At 34.3% G+C, this 17,806-nt stretch overlaps 1 protein-coding gene across 1 annotated transcript; it reads left to right on the plus strand.

The window, feature by feature from the left end:
* The first annotated feature begins 1,684 nt into the window (after window positions 1–1,684).
* Window positions 1,685–5,782, plus strand: LOC105639002 (protein kinase STUNTED). Its single transcript, XM_020681248.3, has 10 exons — window positions 1,685–2,085; window positions 2,188–2,285; window positions 2,432–2,681; window positions 2,781–3,515; window positions 3,614–3,862; window positions 3,958–4,121; window positions 4,253–4,332; window positions 4,503–4,650; window positions 4,734–4,883; window positions 5,295–5,782. The coding sequence occupies exons 1-10, from the start codon at window positions 1,917–1,919 to the stop codon at window positions 5,535–5,537; spliced, it is 2,286 nt and encodes a 761-aa protein (XP_020536907.1). The 5' UTR covers window positions 1,685–1,916; the 3' UTR covers window positions 5,538–5,782.
* Window positions 5,783–17,806: the final 12,024 nt, after the last annotated feature.

Here is a 17,806-nt window from a genome sequence, read left to right on the forward strand (position 1 = left end):
CATTTGCCTTTTTTTCCGTTTTATCCTAAAGTAGTCCTATTTTCTTTTAAAACATAATTTTATCGCTTAATTTCTTAATATACTTTTATTTAATGTATATCTATATTTCTAATTGTATATACATCATTTAATATTAGTTGAGGAGTATTTAAAAAAAATGAAAAATATAGTTTAACTATATTAACTAAGCTTTCCTTAATTTATGTAAAAGTCAAATTAGATATATATATATATATATAAAATGGAGAGAGTAATATTTAAGAATAATGCATAATTTATATGATTAGTGAATGAAGGAGGTGAAGTTTGGATGAAGTAACATGATATTTTAGTAAATGAATTGACAATTTTTATATTGGTTGAATGAAGCTGTTTAACTTCCATTGTGGTAAAGCTTGATGTTGAAGACAAATCAACTAAAATTAACTAATCGAAATTAATTACTATCTCTGTTCTACAATACTTATCACACCTAGTAAAATAGTTTGTTCCAAATTACTTGTTATATTTATAGTTTAAAAGAGTAATAAATATTTTTTTCCATATTTACGTATTCTTTATATATAACCAATAATTATTATTTCAATTTAATGGTTTTCTTAGAGAATTAGTATTAAATTAAGGGTAATATAGTTAATTTATTTAATAATTTATTATAACTTAGATAAATTTAATGATTTTCTTAAAAGGTGTGAAATTTCAAATATGATAAATTTTAAATATGATAAATTTAATAAAAATAATAAGATATATATATATATATATATATATATATACACATATATATATATAATTGTTGATGATGGAAATCATGTTATATAAAATATTGCACATCAAACAAAAAGCCAAATTATGTTTTGCACACCATGGCTGAATTTTCAATTTGAAAAATGAAAAGAGAATATCGTATAAATCATATTTTTAATTAAATATTGTATTCCATACCTATTTAATGACCTCAAATTTTCATCCAATAATATCTCAGATACTAGTTTATTATAATTAAGGTCCCATGTCCCTTTGCTTGTGGACCCTATACCCTAATTTCATCACCATCAATTTTCTTGATCCATTTCCAACTTGTTCAAAATAAATATATATTTTTTATTTTAATGAATTAACAAATTTCTTTCAGATTATATCATAATAAAAATAATAGTTTATGATTTCACCTCTTACTATATAGCTACAAACATGTTAACGCTATATTGTTCCATTTGATCTTTTAATAAATAAGAAAGAAAAAAGAAAAAAGTTTTTCTTCTTAAAATAAAAATAAAATTATTATATATACTTTTTATACTTATACTAGATATTTAGGCCGCCTGTATGTATTTTAATAGTCCATAAATCTGACTAATTTCTATTTTTCTTTAAAAGTAAAGAGATTGATCCGGGAGACCCATTACCTAAACTATGGTGATTCACCTCACAAAAGCTTTTTTTTCACTAAACTATTCATATGTAAAAATTATTAGAATATTGTTTTAAAATATGTATTATATATATAAGATTAGGTGAGACTGAGATTGGAATTTAGAGAACCGGATGAGGTTTTCCTAAATTTCAAAGCTCTAAATTCCATAATTGACTAATTATTTTTGTCTTTTTTATTTTTAAAATTAAGTTGCTTCCAAATCAAAATACAAACGGCTGCACTCTAACATCCTCCCTTTCTCCCTCCCTTTCCTTTTCTAGTCTGGTTTTGCGACCTTGAAAAGCAAACAACCAAACTGGCGGTTAAGCCAAAACACACACGCACACCTCACCAGCTTTGCCTCTGTTCTCTCTGAACCTTAAATACTATATGAACAGCACAACATGATCTTCAATCTCAGACCAGCAAACGACGACAAAATAAGTACAAAACGGCGTTATAATATTTCTCATTAGAAATCTTTTGAAGCATATAGGAAATGAAAATGCTACAGCATATAGGAGAAGAAATGGCGCCCTCAGGTGGCCAGGCAGTGATGGTGGGAGTCAAGCTTGACTCACAAAGTAGAGAACTGTTGACTTGGGCTATGGTCAAAGTGGCCCAACCCGGTGATACTGTTATTGCTCTCCATGTTCTCGGTAATAATGGTAAGTGAACAACGGATTCGGAAGTGATGATTTTATTAGATAGGTGAATTTTTGTTGGTTATTTGGATAGCTTTGATGATTTGGTGGAATGGGTATTTGTAGAAATTGTAGATCGAGAAGGCAAGTCTTCTTTTTTGTCTCTTGTCAAAGCTTTTGACTCTGTTCTTGCCGTATATGAAGGTTTCTGCAACTTGAAACAGGTTGGTTTTCCTTTTTTTTTCTTTAAATTAATATTTAAAATACAAAGAAAATTTAAAATTAAATGATGGTCTGTTTGGTTGGTGAGAAGATGGATTTTTTTTTTTTGTACCGTCATTTTTTAGCTAGTTGGATGTTTATATTGCAGGTGGATCTCAAGCTCAAAATATGCAGAGGTTCATCCATTAGAAAAATTTTAGTTAGAGAAGCAAATTCTTATTCAGCAAAAAAAATTATTGTTGGGGCAGCCAAAAGCCACCATACAATCCGGTCGCCGACATCTGTAGCTAAGTACTGTGCCAGAAAGCTATCAAAAGATTGTTCGGTTGTTGCTGTAGACAATGGGAAAATTGTGTTTCAAAGAGCAGGCTCTCTTGCCAAAATTGGAGATTCAAATGGTTTGTTCTGTTCTCATAACAATTTGAATTTTTCAATATGGAATTTCTCTTTTGCTGTACACTTAATTAATTAATTTTAAACTGCATGTAATTCTGCAGGAACTGATGATAATCATCACCGGAACAGTATTTTTAATGTAATTCATAGGTCAATTTCATCGAGTAAAAGTTCTAAAGTACTAAATGAAAGTATTACTAATGGGGCCTTAAACTTCGAGGAGGGCAATGACCCATTTTTGCAGCAGGCCTTGGCTAAAGCTCGGCCAAATAGTTTGGGGAGTATAATGAAGAAAAATTGCTCAGTTTGTGGAGCAATTGATAATTCTACTGATAATTCATGTAACCAAACTGCAAAAAAGTCTTCTAGTGATGATTGTAAGTCTTTGGCTTTAGTGCCAGTATCAAAATTAAAGGAACCTTCTAGTTCAGTTTCCTCATTAATTACACAAGTGCCTGAATTGAAACCTGGTTGGCCATTACTTCGCCGGCCAATCTTGCCCAACCAAGCGGGGGCATCGGAGAGATCCTCGGTAAGGCAGATCTCAGTGGTTCAGTGGGCAATGAGGTTGCCTAGTAGGCAATTTTCTTCGTCTATTCCCAATTTGGATCACAGACAGAATGGTTCTGACAAGAATGAAGATCAATGCAGTTTAGATGGAGAAAGTGGTGCAATTGTTCCTGTTGATGCTGAGAGTATGACAATTCCACCTTCTCCTGATCAAAATTCAAAAGTATTGCCAAAGGAATTGGAGGGTTTTCATGAGAAATACTCAGCAACTTGTAGATTGTTCAAGTACCAGGAACTTCTGTCAGCCACATCTAATTTCTTGGCTGGTTTGTTCTCTTTTCTCAATTTTTAATTTCCAAGTAATTCACTCTAGTTTCATTTTTGCTTTTGATTTAATTGATTTTGTCCTTTTTGAATATTTTAGAAAATTTGGTTGGGAAAGGAGGCAGCAGCCAAGTCTATAAAGGTTGCCTTCCTGATGGGAAAGAACTTGCTGTCAAAATCTTGAAACAATCTGAAGATGTATTGAAGGAGTTTGTTTTAGAAATTGAGATCATTACTACTTTAAATCACAAGAATATTATTTCTCTTTTGGGGTTCTGTTTCGAAGACAACAACCTTCTCTTGGTTTATGATTTCCTATCAAGAGGAAGCCTTGAAGAGAACCTCCATGGTAAATTAATTAACAAATTTTCTTTGTTTAGATTTTGCACTAGATTAGACTTTCTCGATCTCTAACATTTATTTATTTATTTATTTATAATTCAGGTAACAGAAAGGACCCTCTTGCATTTGGTTGGAGTGAGAGATACAGGGTTGCTGTAGGAGTAGCAGAGGCCTTGGATTATCTTCATAATGGTACTGCTCAACCTGTGATCCACAGGGATGTTAAATCATCAAACATATTATTGTCTGATGATTTCGAGCCACAGGTAATGCATTTTCATAAAAATTAATTTTTAGGAGTCAAATGAATATTTTCATTATTAAACTTGTAGTAGTAGCAGTAGTTTTACTCTTTTGAATTATTAGGCACTGAAGCTTGGGTTTTATGGTCTTTCAGCTTTCTGATTTTGGACTTGCTAAATGGGCATCAACTTCATCATCTCATATAATCAGTACTGATGTTGTTGGAACCTTTGGGTATGTACTAATTTTTATTGTCATAGCAATTATCTTTTTGTTTTCTTGTTGCTATTCTTAAACTGTAAAAAGAAAAAAAGAAACAGATCCATGGATGATTGTTTCTTGAAATTTACTGCAAATCATCTTGAGAAAGACAAATTCTTCTAACATGAAATTGATTGCTGCAGTTACTTGGCTCCTGAATACTTTATGTATGGAAAAGTAAACAACAAGATCGATGTTTATGCATTTGGTGTTGTACTCCTTGAGCTTCTTTCTGGGAGAAAACCCATAAGCAATAATCACCCAAAAGGCCAAGAAAGTTTAGTTCTGTGGGTATGTCCTCTGTAACTGTGCAATTCAGATCTGTCAGTACTGAATTTACATATTTGATAACATAATTAAATTTACTTGTCCAGGCAAAGCCAATTCTAAATGATGAAAAGTTTTCCCAATTACTAGACCCAAGCTTGGGTGATGACTATGATCATGATCAGATGGAAAGGATGGTGTTAGCTGCCACTCTCTGTGTAAAACGCTCTCCACGTGCTAGGCCTCAAATAAGCCTTGTAAGTCATCTCTCTATTTCTCAACAGTCATCTTAGAGTCTGTTCACACTGAAGTTGAAAATGTTTTTCTATGAAACATCATTTTATGTTCTGTTAGAAAAGGCAATTGGGGAGTATTATTTTAATTGTCCTGAAACCTTTATAAATATGTGAAGTTCACCTTAAACATAAATTCCAAGGATCTCTAATAAAAATTTTCAATATAATGCTTGGCACAAGGATTGGTTATTAAAAACTAGAAACCATCTTATTGCAATAAAGTGACAGTTTCTGATATGCTCTGCTAAAAAATAACTGTATTAACCCCTATTTGTTAAACCTGAAGTTTTTTATTTACTTGTCTTTTTCTTTTCCCCTTTCTTGAGAATAAAAACAAATCCTTAATTTTCTTTCTGTTCATTTTGTTCAAAGGTGTTGAAGCTCCTTCAAGGTGATACTGAAGTGATGAAATGGGCAAGGCTACAAGTGAACACTGCAGAAGAACCTGAGATGCTGGATGATGATGTGTGTCCACGTTCGAATCTACGGTCACATCTTAACCTTGCATTGCTTGATGTGGAGGATGATTCACTCTCCTTGAGCAGCAATGAGCAAACAGTTTCATTAGAGGACTATTTGCAAGGCAGGTGCAGCCGATCATCAAGCTTCGACTAACCAACCACACATTTCTGGATAGAGAAAATGTTAGCAATACATATCAATCACTCTCTTGTGATTCCTTTTTGTATATTCTTTTGTGTTTTTTTTTCCTATCAAACTCTGTGTCTTCTTTTGTTTCCCTTGCATATTGGGTTTACAGATAGGTGTTGGATGAGAGGTCGTTTGTGGTGTGCCCTCCTCCTTCCCTTAGCAGTCATTATCAAAATTCTCCAACTTCTTGGAATAGTTTCTTTTCTTTATTTCTTTTTCTTGATATATATATATATATAACCAAAGTGTCGGTGGTGAAATGAATCAAGAGTTGAAGTGATCAATCTGTTGTAATAGTTAAACATAATCTTTCTTGTATTTGGAGCATTCTCTGATTAAGAGAGTGGTGAGCCCAAGTAATCATTACTCCAGAGTTGCCTTCAAAAGGCTAATAATAGAAGTTTTTATTAGTATAAATGCTTCATTACGTGAATTGTCTTTTCACTTGCAAATTATAATTATTATACCTGACTGTTTCAGGGTTGCAAGATTATAATTTTCTTTTCATCAGATAAGTTTTTATGTATATACAGAATATAGTATAAATCTGCACAAAAGCAAAATTAACCTAAAAAGAACAGGAGTTATTATGCTTACAAATTTGTTTTTCTTCTATTAATTTATTTGTTGACATGGAAAATATATGGGTCCATATACACGTATCATATGGAAGTAATGATATTAATCAGATCTTTGCTTCAGAGTTACTGTTCTGAGATTCCCTTGATTTGGGTCCTTGTCCCATCAGCTTCCTTCAAGTACGTCCTTTACTTTTTCCATTTGTTTATGGTACACTCAAGTTGCTGTCTCTGTCCACCGACACTCCTCTTTCTTGCCATGGCATTAACACAGTCCCTGACTCCACGGCACACAGATCTTGTTTGTTGCTACATTATAACAAAGGAGACTTTGATTTGATTGATTGTATTCATTTATGTTATGAATAGAAGTTGGACTAGCCAAATTTTGAAGTTGAATTTTTTCTTGAGTTAGTCCAATAGATGATTTTCTTTTTTCGTTATTAATCATGATCATAGTAAATTGTAAGGGTGTGCAAAACCAAGGACCAATCGAATCAATAATCAAAAGATTCATTTCAATTTGATTTGATAAGCTATTCAAAAAAGATTCAATTTGAACTGAATTTTTTATTCAATTTGAATCGATTTTATAGATATTTCATCCATTGGATTTAAAATCCAACTGACATGGTAAATACGATCAAAATCGGGCGAACCGATTGGTTCGGTTTGTTCTGACGTCAAAAAATTTCAGTCTGTATTTTTTAGCCTTGCTTCGATTTGTTTTATTTGTATATTATTTCTATTCAACACTAAGACAGAAATAGAATTCAAAATCATTCCAGTAAAGAAAGGCTACTCATTAATTAGAAGGAACATTTTCCTGCATCTGAACACTAACAATTTCCATGTAAAAAGTCGAGTAACTTGTTCTTTAATGATAGGAAAAACCCCCAGAAACAGTAAGAAAAATAGTTCTGTAATCCTTTAGAAATATTGCTTTTAGGATCCCAACTGCATAATGTTCCTGTAGGCTGTAGGAAAATGAAAATTCATAAATCCCCTTTTTGTAATGCCCTTGTTTTTCAGCAATATTACAAAGTTGCTATCAAATTGTAGTTTGCCAATTATGACCATCAAACAATAGCAAAACTGTCCACAACTCGCTTTGGATCCTTATGAATTGCATAACCAAACCTTACTTTCTTGCCTACTCCTTCACTAGTATGTCAAAAGCTGTATTTCTTTTATATATAAATAAAGTCAAAACAAAAGGATTATAAAACTTCAATTCTAGCAATCAAAGTGCATGTAAGTGAACCACCGACTTTTGTATGCTCTTGTTAGCATGTCTCTTTTCCATATCTGAATTTCTCCGGTGATTATTCCGGCTTTGTCACGATGGCTACTACTGATCTACAGACATCCCTTGCAGAAGAGGAGGAGGAGATTTTAGCTTTCAATATCAACCTTGATGAACCACAACAGACTTATGAGTGGTGTTTGGTGGGAACGTTTTTAACCTATAACTCCATAAACTTCAATGCTATGAAAATGGTTCTTGCAAATACCTGGCATCCGTTAGGAGGGGTCTCTATATCTGAGTTGGGTGCCAAGCGATTTTTATTTCGGTTCTACAACAGTGTGGATTTCAACAGAGTTGTGGAAGGGGCGCCGTGGTCGTTTAACAAACACTTGCTAGTTTGGCATAAAATTGAGGAACAACAGGATCCTTTACACGTTCCACTGCTCCATATCAATGTTTGGGTGCATGTTAAGGGACTAAAGCCAGGTTTTTACAGAGAGGAGGTAGCTAGATCTCTCGGCAATTTCATTGGTGAGTTTATTTCTTATGACTTGAAGTTCAGAGCACAAAGCACTGAATCAGTTATGCGGATTAGAACCAGATTTGATATTCGCACTCCATTAAAAAGGAAGAAGAAGCTCGTGGATGCCAAAGGGGAAGCCTTCTATGTCTATTTTAGTTACTTTCGTGTCCACATATACTGTTACCTTTGTGGAATCATTGGCCACATCGATGCTTTTTGTGAGAAACATTTGTTTACTAAACTAGAAGATATTCGGTTTGATTGGGATGACAGTCTTCGCGTCTCCGACCGGCGTGTGTTGGTTTCCGGCAGTCCATGGTTGCGTGAAGAAAGAGGGCTGAGATTTGAGGCGGGATCTTCGGGAAGCAATAAATGCATGGGCATTGATAAGGAAGATATTCTGACATCACGTCAATTTCGTCAATCTTTATTTGGTGTTGACTTGGGAACAGCTAGGGAGGCTACTGGTGTGGGTATGATGGAGACTGATTTCGGTGAAGATGTGGTTGTGGGCCTGGCTGAAGAATTAAAGAAGAGGCCCAGGAGTGGTATATTGACCACAAATGATTTTTTCCCTAATACGACTACCCCTGCTGCCGTTTCTCACCTTAAGGATTCTGCAGGAGGTTCTAACGCTGGAGTTCATTCTTCAACGTCAAAATTAGCGGCTGATCTCGCAAAACCGCGGGACAGCCAACAACAATGATTCTCATCAGCTGGAACTGCCGAGGAATTGGTAACCCTCGGACAGTTAATGCTCTTAAAGATTTATCTTTAAGTTACCGACCACATGTTTTATTTTTAATTGAAACAAGGATGCATGCACAGAGAATGGAGGAGGTGAAGCTTTTAATTGGTTTTGATAATTGTTTTTGTGTTGACCGGATTGGTATGGGGGGTGGTTTATGTGTTCTTTGGAAATCTTCTGTTGCTCTTACGATAACTTCATATTCCACTAATTTTATTGACTGCTGCATTAAGGAAGACAATTTATGTTGGCGTTTTACTGGCTTTTATGGGTATCCAGAGGCGCATCGTCGTCGTTCATCCTGGAATCTTATTCGAACACTGGCAAACAATAGTTCCTTACCTTGGCTTTGTACAGGGGATTTTAATGACATTGCTGCTGACTTGGAAAAACAGGGAGGTCCACCTAAACCAAATTTTCTCTTGAATGGTTTTAAATCGGCTCTTGATGATGCTGGTTTAATTGATTTGGAATTAGCTGGTTATTTTTACACTTTTGAAGGTACTAATCCTAATGGTGATCGTATAAAAGAAAAATTGGATAGGGCTATGTCTAATGATCGTTAGGCAACTTTGTTTCCGAATGCTATTGCGACTACACAAATTACTCCAGTATCTGATCATATCGCAGTGGTGATTGATTTGCAGCCAAATGAGTATCATAATTCTGTTCGGCCTTTCAGGGTGGATAACTCATGGTTAGTTGAAGATGAGTTGGAATTAGTTGTACGGAGGGGTTGGGAGGAGTCAGTTAATTTGAACTTCATAAGCAGACGTGATGCTCTTATTTTTGACGTTAATCGGTGGGGTCGAGCTAGAAATCGGGAATTTTGGAAACGCAGGAATCTGATTGTGCGACAACTTGAACTCGATAGAGATTTGTATGGTGGGTCTCGGTCGGCACGACTTAAAGAGGAATGGAATAAAATACTGCTTACGGAAGAAATTCGGAAGAAGCAACAGGCTAAACTCTTCTGGTTTAAATATGGCGACAAAAATTCCAAATATTTTCATAAGCAGATTAAAGGTAGGAGGAATATTAATAGAATTAAAAAGCTTAAAAAAAGTGATGGTTCTGTTACGTCTAATCATGGAGAGATGGAGGTGTTGGTAAAAGATTATTTTTCTGAGCCTTTTCAGGCTGAGAAGCAACCGAATAGAAGCAGTTTCTTGAGGTTATTTCAGAAAAGGGTGACTGATAGTGATGCAGCGAGTTTGTTAGCTCCATTCCGGAAAGATGAATTTCGAGAGGCTTTATTCAGTATGCATCCTGACAAGGCTCCTGGACTTGACGGCTTAAACCCGGCCTTCCTTCAAAAGTACTGGCATATTATGGGGGATGCTATTGTTTTGAATGCTGTGGATTGGTTGCAGCGAGGTATTTTTCCTTCTGACCTCACTTTAACAAATATTGTGCTTATTCCGAAAATTCCTGTTCCTGAAACTGTGAAAGACTTTCAACCTATAGCCTTATGTAATGTTATATATAAAATTGTCTCTAAAGTCTTAGCGAATAGGCTTAAGAAGGTGTTGCCTCATATTATTTCTGTGAATCAGTCTGCTTTTGTGCCTAACCATTTGATCACTGATAATGTTTGTGTGGCGTTTGAGACTATACATAATTTGAAGAATAGGAGATGTGGGGATCTGGGTTATTTTGCTTTGAAAATTGACATCAGTAAAGCTTATGACAGAGTTAATTGGGATTATTTGTCTGATGTGATGCATTGTTTGGGATTCCCTGCTGCCTGGATTCAGTGGATGAGTATGTGTTACTCAAGTGTCAGCTATTCTGTGTGTTTGAATGGGATTCCTGTTGGTCCTATCAGTCCTGCTAGAGGTCTCCGTCAAGGGGACCCTATTTCTCCATACCTGTTTTTACTTTGTGCTGAAGGTTTATTTGCTTTATTTCGAGATGCGGAGGAGCGGCGGTTGATTCATGGATGTAGGGTTGGTAGAGGTTGTCCTCGAGTTTCACATTTGTTGTTTGCGGATGACTCTATATTTTTCTTTGAAGCTAATGCTCATGAAGCTACAATGGTGAAATCAATTCTCTTGGACTATGAGGCGGGATCGGGACAGGCGGTAAATTTTCAAAAATCTAGTACTTTATTTAGTCCCTGTGTTTCGCAACATACTGTAGATGACATTTCTAATATCTTGGGTGTGAGGGGTTCTATTGGGGATAGCTTTTATCTTGGTCTTCCTTCTCTTATAGGACGTGATAAAAAGCAAATATTCTCTTTTATTAAAGACAGGTTGTGGAAGAAATTGAATAGCTGGAATAATAGATTTTTGTCTAGAGCCGGTAGAGAGGTTCTTATTAAATCTGTTGCTCAGGCTATACCAGCTTATTGTATGTCAGTTTTCTTGTTGCCCTCTACTTTGTGTCATGAGCTACAGGTTATTATGAATCGCTACTGGTGGAACGGGAAGAAAGAACAAGGCAGAGGTATTAACTAGCTTTCATGGGAAAGGATGTCATTTTCTAAGCAGCAAGGTGGTATGGGTTTTCGTGATCTTCGGCATTTTAATTTGGCTATGCTTGCTAAGCAGGGATGGCGGTTATTACAGGCGAAAGATACTCTTTTTTACAGAATTTTCAAAGCTAAATATTTCCCGAGAGGGGATCTTTTCAAAGCTCAAAAGGGTAATAATCCGAGCTTTGTGTGGTCGAGTATCTTTGCTTCTATCAATTTGCTTCAGCAAGGGGTGCGTTGGCGTGTTGGTGATGGTAGAGGTATTTATGCTGCTTCGGATCCTTGGATCCCTAAGACTGACTCTTTTCTTGCGGAGGATGGGACTCGATTCATTAATCCTGTGACTAGAGTTTGTTATTTTTTTGTGGATGGTGAGAAAAGGTGGGATGTAGGCAAGTTGATGACTTCATTTTCTGCTAGAGATGTGAAGGCTATTTTGTCTATACCTTTATCTATTCATATGGTGGAGGATGTGGTTTTATGGCATTATGAGAAGCGTGGGGTGTATACGGTTAAATCTGGATATCATGTTAGTATGGGTCTGGTACGAGGTAGCCAGAATGTTGGGAATCCACGGTTATGGACACGTATTTGGAGCCTTAATGTCCCTCCTAAAATAAGGGATTTTTTGTGGCGGGCTTGTAGAGATGCCCTCCCTACAAAATCTAACCTTGTAAAACGTGGTATAGCAGTTAATGATCTTTGTTTTTTCTGTCCTTCAAGAGAAGATGGTGACCATGTGTTATGTCATTGTGTTCGGGCAAATGCTTGTTGGAGTTTACTTGGTTTTAATATTCCCAGTGTGACTGCAACTTTTATTGATTTATTCATGCAGTGTTGGGATGGCCTTGGACAACAAAAAGCCGAACTACTGGCTTTTCTGGCTTGGCATTTATGGAAGGCAAGAAATACATTTTGCTGGTCGGCAAAATTGGTGCAACCCATCCAGATTGCCTGTATAGTTTCTACCCATTGTATGGAATGGCATTCTTTTGATAATTTAAATGTAGCTACAAGACAAATACTTTTCCATGGAAATGGGCCAAGTGTGGGGCCATGTGTCAACTTGAATAATGTTAGTTGGCATGCATTTTGTGATGCTTCACTATTTCAAAGCGAAGATGTAACAGGTGCTGCGGTGGTGTTTGAGGATAGTGAAGGCAGGTTCTTACAAGCTGTGTCTACTCATTCTGCAGGATGCAAACAGCCTGCTACAGCTGAAGCTTTGGCTCTTCGTTCTGTTCTACTTTTTATTGGTAATCATTATCAGTCTAGTGGTTATATTTTTGTTGATTGCCAGGTTTTATTTTGTGCTTTGAATTCTAAAACTTTAGATCTTTCGGAATTTGGGGTTATTGTGAAAGATTGTAAGCAACTCTTAGTTGATAGGCCGGATATTCAGATTAGAAGGATTCTGCGTACTATGAATGGTGCTGCTCATTCCCTTGCTAGAGCATCCATTCGCTTTTTACCACTTTGTATTTGGGAGAGTGTCCCTGATGTTCTCCTTTCCCACTACATTTAATAAAATAGTGGCCATTTTCTCTTCAAAAAAAAAAAAAAAAAAAACAAAAGGATTATAAAATAATTTAATGTAGATTAACATATAATCCTGTATATTAACAAAAGATAATATCAAATATTGCTTAAATCAAAATTCATGCAGAACATCATTGTAATTGAACATTTGTTATCCCATTTGGAAGAGCTTTACAATTGTTTACAATAGAACCAAATTAGGAATAACATTTGTTAGCTAGTTTATCATTTCTTCCCTTCCAAATTTCACCTAGCAATTATCAGAATTCACCATCTCCTCTGTTAAAAATTTTCCTACCCACTCTACTCTCCGACCAGAATTTCTGAATTGTGCGGATTTAGCTACCAACAAGATTCATAAGAGACCCAATAGTTTGAGATTATTAAGGATTAATTGTTGTTCTTGTAATGAAGTATCTCAATTAAACATTACGTTTGAATTAATCATAATCAAAATCAAAATTGAACATATGATTATCAGTAAACCTGCCTAACAGACATGCGAGCCCCCTTTCTTATTTTACCACCCACCGCCACCGGCCGTACACAGTGTTTCCGTCGTAGAAAAGAGAACGTTCCGTCGACTACCTTACAAACAGGCATCGGAAACCGGCACGACGGACACAAATGGCTATTCTTAAGCCACCTAACAATACAATCTCCATGATAAACATGCAAGCACGGCATTCTCCTAATCTCTTCTCCACCTTCAAATTCTTTCAAACAAATCGCACACATGAAGTCCTTCTCTTCCCCCGCCTTACACGGCCAAAAACAACCTTCTCCCTCAAAAACCATCCTATCCAACTCTCTAACAGACTTCTCCGTCGCCGGCAGATTCAGGGATATTACTGCGCCGCCAGGCAACAGTCTTTCCCATGCTAGTTGCACGTCGAGATTATATTCTTGCACCCAAACAACCCTAAGAGACATGATAATGGGTATAACATCAAAGCCATCGTTGCAAGGATCGCTGGCTACGGACTTTGCTTTGACGGAAACGATTTTTATAATAGATTCCATTTCAGGTTCGGGTATTAGGGCTTGGGAGAGGAGGGCAAACATGGTGTTCTTTACTTTATCTTGGTCCAAAAGAAGACAACGTGGTAGACTGAAAGGAGGTTTCTTATCGGATTTTAGGTTCATATGGTAGTAGAAAGGAAGATACTCTACTTCATAGTTGACAGTGAAGGTGACGGAGAACAGAGGATGACTAGGTTGGCGGGTACGGTGTTGGTGTTGTGGTTTTTGCAGCTGACATAATTGAAAGGAGTAGCGTTTAGTTAGGGTTAGGGTTTGGTCGCTCATATTTCTTTTCTAATTTCTAGGAGAAGAGAAGTTCTGAAGTGGGAATTTTTAAGTCAAGAAAGAACTGATTCTTATATCAATGGATCTTGGAAGTCGGTGTTCGCGTCGATGTAACTTGTAAACCAAGGAAAAGGTTATTAACAATAAAAAATAAAAATAAAAAAGGTTAATGAAGATGACATGTAGAATTTGTAATTTTTTTAGAAGTATACTTTTAGATATAAATAATAATTCTTAATTTCATATATAATTATTATGTGAAATTACTCAAAACATGATAAATATAAATATAATAAGCTATTTAATTATCATACTCACTACACTCAAATATAAAATTGAGACTTCCTTGAAAAAGAAATAGATCCCTGTTCTTGATTAGAAAAAAAAGAAATTCTTGAAATAAAAAAAAAATAGAATTTTTGTTCTTGCTTCTTGATTTGCAAGATATGAGAGAAAAGGAGGCTTTGAAGTTTAAGTGGTTTTTGATTTCAAAGATTTAAACGATATAAAGTTCTTAAAAAGAGAACAACGTTTTTTGTTCTTGCTTCTTGTCAGCTTCTAAGTTTAGATTACAAGTAGGTTTTCCGACTTTTGATTCGGTGGAGAGAGAGAGAGAGAGAAAGAGAGAGGTGCAGAGGGATGAAAAAGAAATATTACACTAAATAACATTTAGTGTTTTTCACTATATTAAAATATTATTTTAATTAATTATAACGTTCGGTAATACAATATTTATTTTAGCATTTAAATTTCGATATACATTTTATGAAACGTTATATGACGCATATATTATCGTTTGTCTTTGGCTTGTGTTCCATACAATATCAATATTTGTTCATATACACTCTTTTGTTGTCATCATTTTATATTAAACAACTAATAAAATAATTAGTATTTTTTTTACATAATATTTTTATTCTAAACCGCTATATAAATAGCTAATCAGTAATAATTAATATTTAATAGCTAATAGCTTACAACAGCTAATAACTATTAGAACAACTAAAATTATCAAATAGGGTATAAGGTTTATTGTTTCAAATCTAAAATGCAATCTTGTTCTTTTTTTTTTTTTTTTGCTAAATGCTTTTTGTTGCTATGAATTCATTATCTAATGTTTATTTCCTTTTTTGGAAGAAACACACAATTCATTAATAAAAAAAAAAAAAATACACATATAGCTAATCTTTCGTAAGTGCTAACCATGAGCCCCTTTTCACCTTACAATGAAATTTATCTCCAATCGCTATACAGTGTCCTAAGGCTATTCAGATAATTAGCTAATTAGCTTTTTACCTTAATACGCTGATCGAGACTGGACACTCCTTGACCCATAAAATTTGAAATCCTTCCCATAAAGTTAAATTAGGTTATGCCCTTGAATAGGACTTGTTGGACTGAACATCCAGATGATAGTCCATATTGAAATGCAGTGGCAATACCAGTGAACTGAACAATAACTAAACAGAGTTTGTACCTGTTTTGATATGATATTATAATTTAAAGATAAAATGATTTAATACTTGAGATCGATGCAACCAATGCTAAAAAGTTAAGTATAAAGTAATTAACTAGCTAGACCCCTTATGTACTTTTTGTGGATATGATATTTAGATAATATGAAAATTTTAATACGAGTAAAAATGAAATTAAAATGAAAATCCAAATATACAAAAATCATCAACATATCTGAAATCAAATGCAATACAAAATCAACAAATCCATCACTAAAATCAAAATGAAAACCCAAATCATCAAAATATTAACTGGGACTTTCTTGAAAAAGAACAAATTTTCATGGTTCTTGATTTGCAAAATTCAAAAAAAAAAAAAAAAAAAAAAAACAAAGGAATTCTTGAAATTTTTTTTTTTTTCTTACTCTTTATTTCAAGATCAGAGGAAAAAGATAATTCGGAGAATAAGTGACTTTTTATTGGCAAGATTCAAAGGAAATAGAGTTCTTGAAAAAAGAATTTTTTTTTTTTTCCTTGTCGCTTCTCGTTTTGCATGATTAGAGGGGGAAAAAAAAAAAGCTTTTAAGTCTAAAAGCGGACTTTTGATTTTTGATTTTGAGTAGCATGACCATCGATTGGGTTCAAATTAGAATTGAACCAAAACCAAATTCAACTGTAAATGGACCAAAACCAAAAATGAATTACCAGTTCAAATCGGGATGGCAATGGGTAGGGTTAAAATCAGGTAGTACAATATCCACACTCAAACCTAATCTCATCCTCAATCCCATACCCTTTCCAATATCCTATCGGATAGGGAATGCTAATACCCATCCTCAAACCCAATAAGTTTGGATATACTCATGGCATCCATTATTTAGGGGTATTCCTTTAGTCGTTGATTCATATATTTTTAAAAATTAAATTATATTGAATTAAAAATTAAAGTATTTAGATTTATATGATACATAAAAAATATAAAAATAAATTAATATACAAATATATGTTAACCAGAGGGTAGGGGTTCATTAAACCGGAGGGTTAACCAGATTCAATACGGTTCAACCAGATTTTTATATCTAATATTTAAATATATTTTTTTAAAAAATTAAAAATATAGAATTCATAAATATGAAATAATTTTTACAAAAAAGGATAAAAAATTATATATGATAAATCCTTTAACTTATATAGCCTAATAATATATAAATATAAAGCGTAATTTAATAAAACTTTTAACTAATTATAATAATACACAAAACAACATTTTGATTTAGTTTGGATTAATATAACAATAAAATAAATTTATTATTACTATTTTATAATAATAATTATTATTAGTAGTAGTAGTATTTTACCAATAATATTATTATTACTCTACCATTACTATCGCTAATTAAAAAAAGCTTGGCTAATAAAAAGTTGAAGCATTGAATATGGGATGCAGTGTTAAAGAGTGGGCTTTGTTTCACAAAAAAGAACTTATGTTGAATGGTTGATCAATACCCAAGACACTCTCTCTGACTGTTGATAAATACCCATGAGAGAGAATTTTTCAAGCATAAATTGCAGTCCGACCACCGGGAGGTGAGTCTCACTGCTGGCACCAGACGAAGCATCTCACCGATCTTCTTCAGGCAAAGGTGGTCTGGCCACCGTCCGCTTCCGGAGCAACCCACACGCTCTAATCTTCTCTTTTCGTTTTTTTTTTTTTTTTCATTTGTTTGTTTGATCTGAACCGTAATAATAACTCAAACCGAATTGCCGGTTCTTATCCGATTCAAGTTGAATCTGAGTGATTTTTTTTGCCTCCCGTTTTATGTACCTTGGACCGGACCGCAATCCAGTTTCTAGTTAAACTGGTTGGACTGGCCAGTCTGATCCGATTTTTCAGAATCATGGTTTGAATAGTGGTAAATTAAAATTTTAATTCCAAACTTGTTGTTGCTATCATAATATTTCACTCAAATGTAGTGCTAATAGACCCTCCAAATTTTAAAATTTTCCGGTTTTTGGAACCGAAATCGTCGGTTCAATACTGGTGAGAACCGGAAATAAAACCATGAGGAACCGAAACCAGGGGTCTGCGGTTCGGTTCCAATTCCAACTTTTGAGGAACTGTGAACCGATAGTTCCAAGAATCGGTCAGAACTAGTGGTTCCATCTGGTTTCAATAATTTTTTTATTTTTTTAAATATTTTTGTGAAATCTCAAAATTAACTTTGCTAACAACTATATAACAACTAGTTTTAAGGATATTTATGTAAAATTAATTTTTTAGATTTACTATAAATACCCATTTCATTTAAAAAAATAAATTAAGTTCAAACCCTTTTTCTAAAAAAAAAACGTTCA

Source organism: Jatropha curcas, chromosome 9, assembly GCF_041381405.1.
Source record: "Jatropha curcas cultivar XTBG-Jc1 chromosome 9, XTBG_Jcur_1.0, whole genome shotgun sequence".
In the NCBI taxonomy this organism is placed as follows: Eukaryota; Viridiplantae; Streptophyta; class Magnoliopsida; order Malpighiales; family Euphorbiaceae; genus Jatropha; species Jatropha curcas.

What these genes read in the sequence shown, in the direction of transcription:
- LOC105639002 (XM_020681248.3), top strand. Translation starts at nt 1,917, where the DNA reads ATGAAAATGCTACAGCATATAGGAGAAGAAATGGCGCCCTCAGGTGGC. An exon ending in GTTTCTGCAACTTGAAACAG is followed by an intron (nt 2,286 to 2,431) that starts GTTGGTTTTCCT and finishes TTTATATTGCAG; the next exon opens with GTGGATCTCAAGCTCAAAAT. An exon ending in CACATCTAATTTCTTGGCTG is followed by an intron (nt 3,516 to 3,613) that starts GTTTGTTCTCTT and finishes TGAATATTTTAG; the next exon opens with AAAATTTGGTTGGGAAAGGA.